The 14,227-nt window shown below is 43.5% G+C and overlaps 1 protein-coding gene and 2 non-coding genes across 6 annotated transcripts in view; 2 read left to right on the forward strand and 1 right to left on the reverse strand.

The window, feature by feature from the left end:
- The first annotated feature begins 282 nt into the window (after positions 1–282).
- LOC111759058 (small nucleolar RNA SNORA31) lies at positions 283–414 on the forward strand. The gene has a single exon (XR_002793152.1). It is a non-coding gene; the product is annotated as a small nucleolar RNA SNORA31 (small nucleolar RNA).
- Positions 415–7,447: 7,033 nt separating this feature from the next.
- On the reverse strand, positions 7,448–7,523 carry TRNAG-CCC (transfer RNA glycine (anticodon CCC)). The gene has a single exon. It is a non-coding gene; the product is annotated as a tRNA-Gly (tRNA).
- Positions 7,524–11,537: 4,014 nt separating this feature from the next.
- SIMC1 (SUMO interacting motifs containing 1) overlaps positions 11,538–14,227 on the forward strand; it is a 93,528-nt gene continuing 90,838 nt past the window's right edge. Inside the window, exon 1 of one of the 4 annotated variants that reach the window (XM_058282467.2) lies at positions 11,538–11,835. In XM_058282467.2, coding sequence (XP_058138450.1) covers positions 11,707–11,835 — 129 coding nt within the window. In that variant the 5' untranslated portion in view covers positions 11,538–11,706. The remainder of the gene's footprint in view (positions 11,836–14,227) is intronic. The other 3 variants (XM_058282475.2, XM_058282470.2, XM_058282480.2) reach the window with 3 other exon arrangements.

Below are 14,227 nucleotides of genomic sequence, written 5' to 3' on the forward strand. Positions count from 1 at the left end.
CATTATACATTAAAAACAAAACAACAATGCATATCCTTTGATCTAGTTAGCTTAGTTCTAAGAATCTAAGGATGAATCTATGAGAATATTTATCATGTCACTGTAATGACAAAAAAAACCTAAAAACAACTTTAACGTCCTTCAATGGAGGAAGGGCAAATAAATGTGATATATTATGGGTAATTATGTCACTATTTTAAAAAATCAGGTTGGATCTGTAACTATTAATCTGCTGGGCTGCCCTAATGAATCAAACAAGGATGCAGCTAAGAAATAAATATAATGCATCTCTGACAGACCTAGAGCAGTTAATGTCTGCTGCTAAGGTTTCCACTGCAGATGGAAGAAAAAGAAGGTCCCGTGCTTTCTGTCTCCCTGGCTGTGGAAGCCAAGATTGAGTGGGGGAATATAGGAAATTCTAAAAACAGGGCAGGGGAAATAATCTTTGCAAATCAAAAATAAACTTAAAAACAGCAAAATATATATATATATTTTTAAAAATGACAAACTCATATCTCTGTGTGTGTATACGTGTGTATTTCCTTGTAGATGCTGGGAGAAAGTTGTACAGGCTTACAAACCTGGGCAAACAACATTGATTACATGGTGGGAGTTAAGGAAGAGTGCAAAAGACAAGAATGTAAAGGGAGATGAGAATTTAAAAGATTAGCACATGGAAAAATATTTATAGCATAAAAATGGAATGAGGAAAAAAAATTCTACCGTAAAATTGTTGCAAATACATAAAACTGAATATGTATGCAGTGTTAACAATGAGAAAGGAAAACTTAATCCGAGAAAATTTTTTTTGTCTTGGATGTCTGTTTTCACAAGAAAGTAACATTGGAAAAAATGTATGGTTCACATATCTCCTTGTTCTATCCTTGTTAAAAATCAAGTAAATGCATATTAAAATAGTAAATTAAAGGGAATAAATTTTTCTGTTGAATTTTGTCAATAATACAATGTAAATTATAATCCATGAAGTATAGCTGTGCTCCAAAATGTAGTCACCAGATACAATGAACGTGCCACAATGATGAAAGAGGTTGTTAATGTGGGAGGTGTGTGGTGGGGTGGGGGTATATGGGAACATCTTATATTTTTTTAATGTAATATTTTTTGTGATCTATGTATCTTTTTTTAAAAAGGCAATTAAATAATAATAATAATAATAATGCAGGGAAGCAGTGTGACTCAAGTGATAGAGCTTCCACCTATGGTATGGGAGGATCCAGGTTCAATCCCTGGGGCCACCTGGTGAAAAAGAAAAAGAGAAAGCGTGCCCATGCAACAAGCCAGTGCCCATGTGAGTGCCCGTGTGGCGAGCCAGTGCCCACGCAAGTGAGTCACACAGCAAGATGACAACGCATCAAAAGAGAGACAAAGGGAGACTCAAGGTGAAGCACAGCAGAAACCAGGAACTGAGGTGGCACAATTGACAGGGACCCTCTCTCCACATCAGGAGTCTCCAGGTTCGAAACCTAGAGGAGAGAAAATGAGAAGAGAAGACAACATAGACAGCAAAACAGCAGGGCAGGAGGAGGGGGAGGGGAGAAAATAAATAAATAAATCTTTTAAAATAATAATAATGCAGAAAATGCCTGTTCATATAATTATGTTGTAAAAAGTGGTATTAATTACTTCAGTTCTTTGCTAATTCAAGGTAGACCTCATAGTGGGTCAAAACTGCCCTGAGCAATCCTGGAATGCCTAGTTTAATGCTCTTGAAGTCCTGTAAAACCAAGGCTGGCATTGTACCCATTAATGCAATCTGGCCTGAATTGGTCCTATTCCAAATAGTACACAAATCAAAAACATAAAACGGCTTCACTCCCTATTTTCTAGTACATTTATAGCTAATGAACAAGTTGTTGGGTACAAAGACATGATTTGTGCTATTCATCCTCCCCCAAATCGTTCCCTATATTCTTCTAATTTAATAGATTGCTTTGTTGTCAGATTCCTTTGAGCTCTGCTTGCCCAGGAGCCCACGGACCTCTTAGTTTAGCTGACTCAATTCTCCCACTACTTTCCGCCATTCGATTTAAATTTATGAACCACCCTATTGCCAAATGTTCCTTGTACAGTAGGTATACCAACTCAGACAACAGCAAACAAATTAAAGCTAGCATTGAAATTGCATGGTCATAAAATGATTCAGAATGTGCCTATAATTATTTTTAATACTATTACTCACTTGAGAATTACAAAATAAATTATTTATTTTTCCTTTTTCCATAAAATTTGCAGATGCCTAGGTGGCCTAGGCACTCAAATACAGGAAAAGATTTAGGATTTTAAGAAGCTTACTGATGGAAGCAGCTAGAATGATAACGTCATCAATTAGCCTGATAGTTCAACTCTAATTTAGAGCTGATTGGCCTTTCAGTTAGGACCAACTATTTAGTTCCTCTTTATTTTTCTCTCCCACTCCCCTACTTGGGACATTTGCCCATCAAACAAAGATATTTTGAAATTTTTGATAAAGAATTTGACTGAACCAGTCATTCTACTTCTAGAAATTGATCCTAGAGATATTTGCTCCAGAATGCAAAGAGGTATGTACAAGAATGTTTGAAACTGCCGTATAATATTGTAAACATCCTGAGTGTTCATTATTGGGGAAATATTTAAATGAATTATCCATGCAAGGTAATACCTGGCCCAATAAATGTTAACTATTCATACAAATTCTACAGCTAGCTAATTGAAAAAGATAATCTAGGAGAAAAATATAGCCAATGTATATGAATGGGCAGTTTAAAGGAAAAAAATGCAAATGGCCTATGAACATTTGAAAAGTATCTCAACTTCATTCATAATAAAGTAAATGCTAATCAGAACAAGTTACCAATTTCATTTGATTGACAACCACTAAAATGTTTGATAACCAGTGTTTGGGGACTTCTGGGAAACAAGCTCTCTCAAATACTGTTGGTGGGAGAATAACCTGGTGCAACCTTCAGGATGACAATTTGGCAACTGTCATGTAAAAACACACGCAAAACACATATATAACCCTTTAACCCAATCCCAGTGCTTAAGAATTTCCCTGGGGATATATTGACAAGACTTGTTAAAATACTTAAAGTACAAAATATTGGGGACAATAATATTTATAATAATATTATAAATACTATTTATAGTAGTTGAAAATAAAACCACTCAGAACCAAAACCTAGGAACAACCAAAATATTCATCATAGGGAACTGGTTCAATAAATTTTGGTACATCCTAACAAATCACTTTTATGCAGCCGTTAAAAAGAGAAAGATAAATTTACACTGCAGTTAGGGAATGATCACCAAGATAAAGTGAAAAACCAAGTAAATAATAGTATGTACAGAGTGATCTTTTTGTGTGCTAAAAACATGCAAACAAAAAGAGAAAGAAAGATATAAATACATGTAATAAGTTTGTATGTTTTGAAGGATTCACAAACTGATTAAAGTATTTAACCTTGGGAAGAAGAACTGGAGAAGGGAGAGTATATTTCAACTTTCACTTTTCATTTTGTAACTTTTTGTAGTATGAATTTTCTAATCTCACAGATACGTTTCAATTTTACAAACTGTTTAACATACAATATCAGGGCTGAAAGAATGTGGTGTACTTTTTTATTAGCTTCTTTTTACTTTTCCATAAAATAACAAGAACAGATATACTATTTTTAAAATATCATTGAGGCAATAAAATGGATAATGTAGATCTATAGTCACTGATGCAATAACCTGTTCAGGACATATTTTTGAATTTTAAGAAGCCAGTCATAACACAATATGCATAGTATGATCCCATTTATGCAAACTGTTTGCACATGTGAGTATTGACCATCCAGAGTTGTCTAAAAGATGTTATCAAAGTATGATGTGTTTACACATTCTGCTTTGTAACCATTCTGAATTGCTTTAATTTTCTCTAATGAGGAACACAGAGAATAAAGCAAAATTTTTACAAAGATCTTGACATCTACTTGACATTTCAGCAAATTAGAAGCTGGGATGGAAGCAGGGGAAACAGATCAGAAAATGATTTAAATAAAGTGATCTAAACTGAGAGGCTGCCTGCTAAGACAGTTTATGAAAGAACTAGGAGTGACCCAAAATTGTGAATCTACCATGGGGGACAGAGTGTTCCCTAGAGGAAGGAAGAAATCTGAGCTGGCCAGTTTTAGCATAAACAAAAGTGGGTCTGCAGGAACTGACCCTGTCATGTAATTAAAAAAAGAAAATGGAGGGAAAAAACAACCATTTAAAGATTCATAGTCACCAAAAAAATCCCCATTAATAAGCCAGGAAGCCTATTGCTTTAGGACATTTTTACTGCCAATGATGATTTCAAATCTCCATATGAAAGCAAACATGGTCTAGGGTAAGCTGAAGCTGTATGTCATTTTGATGGGTACATATGAATACTAGAAAAACACAAAAAGAAAGTCTAGAAGGAAAAACACTGAACCCAAAAAAGAGGGGCAATTGGGGACTAGGATGTAGGATGTAGCAGAGTCTAAGAGACCTTTAGCCTAACCTGTAATGTTTTAATTTTTGTATAAAATATCACATAGTTTTTTTTCCATATAGTATTTTTTTCAATTAAAAATAATTGATTTTAAAAAGAAAGCGAGGGAATAGGATTTTTTTTTTTTTGTTCACAAAATAAGAGAATACCTGCTTAACCGCTAAGCTCTGTGAGGACAGAGGCCACAGCTGTCTTGCTCATTGCTCTATCCCCAGTCCCTAACATGGTACCTAGCACCTAGTAGCACACAATAAATACCATATTCATTGGACTACCTTTGCCTCTCAATTCACATGAAATTAATGTATGACATTGGGGAGAATAAGTCTATGAAGAAGTGTCATCTTGAAAAACACATACACCCTAATATCTGAAAAAGGCATCATCATTTTGGAGGTCTTGGGTAAATAGCATATTTCAGCATACAGGATAGCCAAGAAAACATAAGTGATAACTACTTACAGTTGGGATTTTTGGTTTGTTTTTTGTTTTTAAGATTTATTTTATTTATTCTGTGCCCCTCCCCCTCATTGTTTGAGGTTGCTGTCTGCTCTCTGTGCCCATCTACTGTGCGCTTTCTGTGTCTGCTTGTCTTCTCTTTAGGAGGCACTGCGAACCAAACCTGGGACCTCCCATGTGGGAGAGAGGCCCTCAATCACTTGAGTCACCTCAGCTCCCTGATTTGTTGTTTCTCATTGTCTTTCCTCTTTGTGTTTCTTTTGTTGCATCATCTTGTTGTGCCTGCCCTTCGTGCCAGCTCACCTTCTCCAAAAGGCACTGGGAACGGAACCCAGGACCTCCCATGTGGAAGGCAGAAGCCCAATCGCTTGAGCCATATCTGCTTCCTGTACTTATAGTTTTAAGGAAAGCAACTTCAGGACCAGCATCCATCCATCTGGGCTTCCAGGTAAGGACAAGTTACTTTGAAGTGTTTTCATATTATACCATCAGGGACCTTGAATGTTTCCTGAGTGTTAATTTCAGGCAGGAGGGCTGATGAGGAAGATATATACAGTCAGAGCACTGTTGTGCCCCTAAAGTCACATCACTATTTTTATGCTTTAAAGTAACTGAGGGAAGCAGATGTGGCTACATCTGATAGAGCATCCATCTACCATATGGAGGGTCAAGGGTACGGTCCCCAGGGCCTCCTGACCCATGTGGTAAGCTGGCCCATGCACAGTGCTGCTGTACAAGGAGTGCCATGCCACGCAGGGGAGCCCCCGCGTAGGGGTGCCCCACATGCAAGACGTGCACCCCACAAGGAGAACCACCCCATGTGTAAAAAACACAGCCTGCCCAGGGGTGGCGCTGCACACACAGAGAGCTGACACAAGATAATGCAACAAAAAAGAGATTCAGATTCCCGATGTCGCCTGATAACGCAAGTGGATGCAGAAGAACACACAACGAATGGACACAGAGAGCAGACAACTGGGGGGGGAGGGGCAGAAATAAATAAAATAAATTCTTTAAAAAAAAACAAAGGAAAACTAAGTAAGACATTAAAAAAAAGAGACTAATCACTTTACCATACACTCTGCAACAAAAATAAGTTTTTTCCAATTAGTTCATGTATCCTTGGATAAATATTACTTATTGTAGATGGTAGTTATCCATTACTCCTCCCCAGATGAAGGAGATGGAAGACATTCAACTTCTTCCCACAAGTTTAAGGTGCAACAAACAATTCCTCTTCCCTTCCCCAAACTGAGAACTTGGTTTGAAGTTGCTGAGCCATGGACCTGGCAGAGTTCCTAAGAGTGAAGGAAGGGAGAAGAGAGATAGCAGAGGTGAGAGAGGGCTACTAGAATGGGAGATGCTTGTTCATTACTTGTTTTTTCTTTAATCTGTACACCTCAAGAGGCCAGGCACCATGTCTATCTTGTTCTCTATTGTATCTCTGAATATAGCATAAGTGATCAACAACAATTTGTCAAATAAAGATTCCTTATTTTTTAAAGACACACTGAAAGGTTTATAAAGAATGAAGGATGTGATATCTGAGATTTCCTTTAAAATAATTCAAAAAGGTGGGGTTGGGGAATGAGTGGGAGTATAAATGGAACAAGACTGGCCATGAGATAATTGTTGAAAGTGGGTGATGGACACACAGAGGCTCAATATGCTCTTCTTTCTTTTCTTTCCTTTTAATTGGAAACTTTTTTTATGAACACATTCAAATATACATAAAAGTTAAAAGTAAACACCCACTTACCTACCATCTAGGTTCAACGATTAACATTTTGCTATATTTGTTTTCTCCCTCTCTACCCATTCATCTTATTTTTGAGGCATTTCAAAATAAGAGTTGACATCAATACATTACATCCCTTAATATTACAGCATACATATCATAAACTAGAGCTCAAATATTTTTTCCAGTTCTTTTGGGGGGGGGGAATTTATATATAGAGGAATGCACTAACCTAAAGTCTACCATATGATGGGTTTTGACAAAGATACATACCATGTAACCTGAATCCTATCAAGATATAGAACATTTCCATTACTCCAGGAGGTACCTTCACGCCCCTTCATATCAATCCCTACCCCACATCTCCAGAGGCAACCTCTCTTCTGATTGTTCTATTTTTGTATATGTGTGAAGTTTTCTATTGTAAAAAGCCATTAAAAATCATTCAAATGGCAATGGTAAGAAGGGTATTTAGAACAAAGAAATAGCATGTGAAATGGTGTAAGGAAATGTGGGACTTGATTTATTTTTCCAATGGAAATCTGGCCAGAGAATGGGTGAGAGAAATAAGAGGGTGAGTTGCTTGAGACAAAACTGGAAAAATAGGAAGAGGCCAGGTCATTCAAAACTTTACTAGAGGTTTATCTATAAATTTTCATCTATATAAAGATATATTTATTTATTTATATAATCTACAAAAATACATGTATATTTATAGGGTTTTTTTTAGGAGGTACCAGGGATCGAACCCGGGACCTCATACATGGGAAGCAGGTGCTCAAACCACTGAGCTATACTTGCTCCCCTATATTTGTCTTTATATTTAGAAGTTTATAGTGTTATTGGAAGGCCACCAAAGGGGGCATGATCAGCTTTACATAATACTTACATATTTTTTACATACTTTTATTAAATTATGTATGTAATTATAGTTACATTCATAAGTACAGAGAAAGGAATGAAAAAGGACAAGAGCAGATCCAGAGAGACTAGATAGAAGGTTATTACACAAGGCTGAGCCAGAGGTAATCTTAGCTTAGCTAGAATCAGAGCAGCACAGGCCAAGAGAAGTAAATGGATGCAACAGATATTTAGGCAGTAAAATAGACAGGACTTGTTGATGAGAAAAAGGTAGAAATCTAGGAAAATGCTCAGGTTTCTGACTTGAGCAACTGGCCAGCACTCACTGAGACAGGGAACACAGGATAAGAAGAAGGCATTTTTAGGGGAAGTGTGTGTTTGTGCTGCAAGGGTTGGGGAAGAAGGAAAGATTTCAGCTTTAGTTATATTTAACTTGAGCTGCATATGAGTTTCCCACTGGGGTCTCTCCATTAGACATCTGGATATATGCAACTGGAGCTTCAAGGACAGGGCTAGGCTAGAGATAAACCTGTGGAGGTCACTGGCCTAAAAATGATCATTGATCATTTTTATGTCTAAGGAGAAGGAACAGTCTGTGAAAGCAGCCTAGGTCAGAACTCAGGAACAGCAAGATTTAAGGAGTGTGTAGAGGATTAGGAGTCAGCTAAGAAGACTGAAAAGAAGTGATCAGAAAGGCAGGAGGAAAATAGAAAAGTGCAAGGTCACAGAAGCCTAGGAAGACAGTGTTTCAAGAAACAGACTTAAATGTTTAATGACATTAGGTAAAGAAAATTTAATGAATCCCTTCACAATAAGAATGATTAAAAAAAGTGGTTCTCAAAGTGTGATCCCCCAGCTAGCAACATCAACATCACCTGGGACCTTGTTAGAAATACAAATTACTGGTCTTCACCCATTTTCTGAAGTGAGGCCCAGCAGTCTGTGTAACACTGCACAAGGCAATACTTAGATCACACCTGATAACCATTCCTGAAGGAACCAGCCCCCTTCTGATAAACACATTTTTCTTTGCATTTGTTAATATTTTGTGCTGGATCTTGAGCAGCAGGAGTTTGTCAATATCCCACATTTACTATAACACAAGTCCTATCTTTGATTTCAATGTTCTTGCCTGTGGCAGTCTGAACTAATTTTATGAATCCCAAGAAAGAAAAACATTGTTTTTTTAACTCATCCATCCCTGTGGGCATGGTGCCCTTTTGATTGGACTACATCAGTGAGGCATGACTCAGATTGGGTGTCTACCCTCTTGTTGAGCTTTATACAACAGAGACACAGAGAAAGAGACCAGAAAAAGGAAGATGCCATTTTTTACTTTGCCTTGTGAGAGAGTTCTCAAGGATCGCTAGCAGCCAAAGCTTAAGCATTAAAGCCTCCAAGAGGCTGGGCCCGTGGAGCAGCTCAAGGCTGAAGATCGAGCCATATACCTGATAGCCCACAGTTGAACTCAGGAAGAAAGTGGAGCAGCAGAGAGTGAGAAGAGGCTGGGAAAGAGACAAGCCCTAGACCTAGCTACCCATAGCTGGGCTTCTGAGAGAGGGGAGATTCTGGAGGGCAAGGCAGGGACCTCCGCAGAGAGGCTGCCATCTTCAACACCAGGATCACCAGTAGCTGACTTCAGAGAGAAAGCATTTCTGATGGTGCTGTCTTTTTCTTTCTTTCTTTTTCACCAGGGATTGAACTGAGAACCTCATACATTCAAAACAGGCACTCAACCACTGAGGTACAGGCATCCAATCACTGAGCTACACTTCTGATAGTGTTTTGATTTGGACATTTCACAGCCTCAGAACTGTAAGTTTTTATCCTAAGTAAAATCCCTATTATAAAAGCCAACCCATTTCTGGTACTGTAGCAATCAGCCAAAGGGGTGCTGATGCAAAATACCAGAAATCTATTGACTTTTATAAAGGGTATTTATTTGGGGCAAAAGCTTACAGTTACAAGGCTCTAGAGTCCAACTCAAGGATACTTTTCTCAGCAATGTCTGTTGCCACATGTTGAAGCAAGATGGCGGGTGATATCTGCGAGGGGTCAGCCTTCCTCTCTCTCTTAACGCTCCATGGGCCCAGCTTCTTCCAATCTCTGCTATAAACTGGAGGGCTTGTTTTTTTCTGGGCCTTCTTAGCTGCTCAGGGCTCTGTCTCTTCAGCAATAAACTACCAAGCAAATGGCTCATCTCTCTCTGGGGTCCCAGGATCAAGTTCTCTCCTCTGCCGTGTCTATGGAGCTCTCTATTCCCATGTATCTTCTTCCTCTTGGGTGAGTGCCCAATTGTACAGCCCATCAAGGAGGTGGGACTTAAACTGAGTTACCAAGGGATATGGTCGGTCAAATCAAATTAATCTTGACATAATTTAATCAAAGGAATCTCAGCTGAATCTAATACAATCAAGGGGTATCATGCCCAGAGGAATAGACCAGTTTACAAACATAACCTCTCTTTTTAGAATTCATAAATAATTTCAAACTGCCACAAATACTCTGCATTGGCAGCCCTGTGACAAACTAAAATACTGCCCTATTACCAGCCAACCAAATACCTACCACTTCTACTTCTATTTGGCATATCTCTTTTCAATTTTATAACTTTTGATTCTTGATAACAGCTAGTTATTCATAGCCTTTGCTATTTTACAGCTTGTCTTGCAGCATTTTTTCAGCTTCTAATCCTTCCACCAACTGAACTCCCTGAATCTCCTAAATTCCTGAGAGAGATGTACTGTCGGTGAGAACAACTTAGAAGAGTGATTTGGCATCAATTATCAAGAAGAATAACAACATGAACTTTGACCCAGTAATTGCACTTCTAGGGATTTACCCACAGATACACTCGCACATGTGGACAAAGAAGTGGGGCCTCTCCCCACCGTTAGTCAGAGGCTCAGTTATCCACCCTCAGTCAGTTGGGGGCATCCTGCACTCATGTGGATTAAAATTTTACATGATATATTAACTCATGTAGAATATTACTCATGATATATTGTTAAGTGAAAAAGGGTGAGTTTTATAATGAGTTCACACCTCCTACCTGATCTGCTTCCTTCCCACTGAGACAATGTTCTATCCATCCCTCTGTGGGGTGCCTGAGAGGAACCCATTTACCCCTGGGTCGACCACAGGTTCCTTCTAACAGGCAAAAGCCCCTTCCCTCCCCGTGGCCTACTCAGTCAGGGTGGACCGCCTTTGTCAGGCCCCCCTTCAGCACCACTCAGAGGTCCGGGCACCCACTCTTAATTGTTGGGGACCTCTCTATCCCATTGGTCAGAGGAAGCTCGCCCATCCTCAGGCCGCGGGGGCCCCTCTATCCCATCAGTGAGAGTCCAGGTCCTACCCTCAGTCAGGGGGCTCCCCCGTCTTCCTGCAGTGAGAGGCCGGGTCGCCTACCTTCAGGCGGGGAGGCCCCTCTAGCTTATGAGAAAGAGCTTGGGTCACCCACCCTCAGTCAGTGGAGGCCTCGCTGTCCCATCGGTGAGAGTCCGGGTCACCCGCCCTCAGTCAGTGGGGCCCCCTCTATCCCATTGGTCAGAGCCCAGGTCACCCACCCTCAGTCAGTGGGGTCCCTTCTATCCCGGCAAGGGGGTCCGGGTCCCCCCTCTTCAGTCAGACGGATGCCCTGTCAGTCAGGGGGGCGGTTCCCACAGCTCCCTTCACGCTTCCGTCAGTTGGAAGCCGCAGGGGAAGTCCTCGCAGTCTCCGCCTCGCAAGCCCGCCTCCCAACACCGACCCCAGCCGGCTGCAACTTGATTTTCTCCTTCCTTTTTTTTCCCGTCCGCCGGGAAGCAAGGCCCGGCGCCGCTGCCAAGCACAGTCACCGCGGCCCTGACCCGGTGGCCCGCCGCCAGCCGCCGGCGCCGGGGCCGGGGCGGGGGCGGGGCTGGCCGGCGGGCGCGGGGCGGGAAGGGGCGGGGCGCGGGGCGGGAAGGGGCGGGGCGCGGGGCGGGAAGGGGCGGGGCCGGCGGGGTGATGGCCCGGCTTGTCGCCGCCGCCGCCGCCGCCTCAGCAGCAGGAACCGAAGTCGCAGCCGTCGCTGCCGCCGCCGCCGCCGCCGCCGCGGCCTGGGTCGCCGGCTGCCCGCGCGCTGGTTCGGCCGGGGCCCTCAAGTATGGAGGAGTTTATCGTGATTTCGGACGACAGCGGCTCCGAGAGCTCCGGGGGGACCCGCTCGGGCCGGGCGCGGAGGCTCCGCCGGTCCCTGTCCCGGACCCCCAGCGCACTACCCCGCCGGACCGTGGTGAGTGAGCCGGCCGCCGCTCGCCGGGTCCCCCGCGGCCGCTGCGCCGCCTCGCCGCGCTCGGGCCGCGCGTCTCGGCGACCCTGGGCCGGGCCCTCCCGCCTCTGGCGCCTCACAGCTGCAGCCGCTTCCCGCCTTGCCGCCGGCCAGTCTCTCCCGCACCGGGGAGCGCGGCGGGGCCGGCCGGGGGCGACCGGGCCTCCGGGGCCCAGCGCTCAACCCCGAGCACATGGACGACCTCCCCGGCGCGCCTGGGGCGGGGGGGCGCCAGCGTCCGCCGAGAGTGGCGGCCTCCGGCGGGGGCCGCAGGCGTCCCCGGAGCCTCGGCGTGGGGAGGGGAGGGGAGGTTGGCGCTCCTGGCGGGTCCACAGCTCGGACCCGGCCCCCGAGGCGGGGAAGCGGGAGCGTGTAATTGCTTGGCTTATGGGTACAGATTTGTGCAGGGACGTAACTGGAGCCCAGGCTGGGAGGGAGGGAAGCGCGGGCCCGGCCCAGATGGTGGCCGCGCTCCAGGGTCTGGCTGCCGAGCGAGGGGCCCGATTTTGGAGTTGTGCGGAACGGTAATTTATTTCGCTTAGCAAATATTTGCCATGTACTGAAGGAATAGGAAGGAAATATCTTGCACTGTGTTCATTTTCCTCGGACCACCTTCCTCTTGATCTTCTTCCTGAGGCGGTGAATAAAACATCTCTGGTCCCGGCCTTTCCAGAATACTCCAGAGATATTTATCTAACCCCTGCTAGGGGCCACCCGTTATTCCAGGGGCTGGGTCTGTACTGGAGAACACAACATCCGTGGTCCCTATCATAGGTGGTAGATGTGGTTACTGAGTACCTATTCAAGGAAGGGTGGGGGGGTAGGGGTGGGCTTTCTCTCAGGAGATTCTCAACATCAGATCTCCCTCCCATAAGCGAACAAGTCTCCCAAAGCCTTACCCCAGAAATAAAAATAAAAGATATACAGATCCGGAACACACAGTTTAAGGAAATCAGTGTGTTTCCCATGCAAACACTCCTTCAAGACAAATCTCTTAGCTTCTGCTCCCCCAGTTCCCTTTCCTGCCAGTTTACAGCCTACAGGCCTCCACTGTGAGCCCCATGATATTTCTCAGGTAGAGTGCTCAGTGCCAGGTGATCTCTAGTGGATGAATAACATGCAAGACCATTTAACCTATGGTGTTATGTTGCCATGGTTTAAGTAAGAGGAATTCTCGGTAAATCTCAGTTTAAAAAGAAAAAAAAAAAAAGTTGGATCTGGCATCTGAGGAGGTGGACAGACACAAGGGATTTTCAAGGTAGAAGTGACCCAACTTGGTGAATGAATGGATATACCCAGTGCTATGAGAGGTTGTGGAAACATAATAGATCCATATATAAATATATATATTTTTAAGATTTATTTATTTATTTCTCTCCCCTCCTCCCCCAACCCCGGTTGTCTGTTCTCTGTGTCCATTTTGCTGCATCTTCTTAGTCCGCTTCTGTTGTTTTCAGCGGTTAGGGAATCTGTGTTTCTTTTTGTTGCATCATCTTGCTGTGTCAGCTCTTCATGTGTGCGGTGCCATTCCTGGGCAGGCTGCACTTTCTTTTGCACTGGGCAGCTCTCCTTACGGGGCTCTCTCCTTACAGGGGTGCACTCCTTGCTCATGGGGCTCCCCTACACGGGGGACACCCCTGCGGCATGGGCCAGCTCCACACGGGTCAAGGAGGCCCGGGGTTTGAACCGCGGACCTCCCATGTGGTAGACGGACGCCCTAACCACTGGGCCAAGTCTGTCACCCCATAATAAATATTTGTTGGGTGAAAAAATGATTGAAGGGGTGGAGAAAGAGAGAGCAATTCAAATGGGTGTTTGGCAAGTAAGAGCCAGTACAAAGGCAGGCTTGAGGTGGAGAGGATCCTGAATTCACTTTGGACCTACAGGATTCTACTTGCTGGTGGGAAATCAGGTGGATGTGGCGAGCCTGGAGAAGTTGAACATGTGGGAGTGGAACTGTACAGAGAATTTGAAACTGGAGAGATTTGGCAGGCATCCAAAGAGAGATGTGCTTTGAAGGACTAAGAGTGCTGAAATCATCAAGGAAAAGAGTAAATACAGAGAAAAGGTGGGAGGAGAAACTACTGTGGAGTAACTCATGAATACCTTTCCCTCTAGGTCCTCCTCTTCCCCCTCTCTGTTAGTTCCCCTATTAAATTTGTCCTTCTTCCTTCCTTTTCTTCCTCCCAGCTTTTGTCCATCTTTCCTTATCCTGGCCCAACCTCCTTCTTCAGTGCACAGATGCCATCCCTATTCTAGTCTGCTGTGGCCCTTCACAAACACGCACATGCACACACACACACAGCATGCACTCTCTCACTGCTCCCCTCCCTCCATGGCCACCCCAACCAAGCAT

The sequence above is a fragment of the Dasypus novemcinctus genome, chromosome 2 (assembly GCF_030445035.2).
Source record: "Dasypus novemcinctus isolate mDasNov1 chromosome 2, mDasNov1.1.hap2, whole genome shotgun sequence".
In the NCBI taxonomy this organism is placed as follows: Eukaryota; Metazoa; Chordata; class Mammalia; order Cingulata; family Dasypodidae; genus Dasypus; species Dasypus novemcinctus.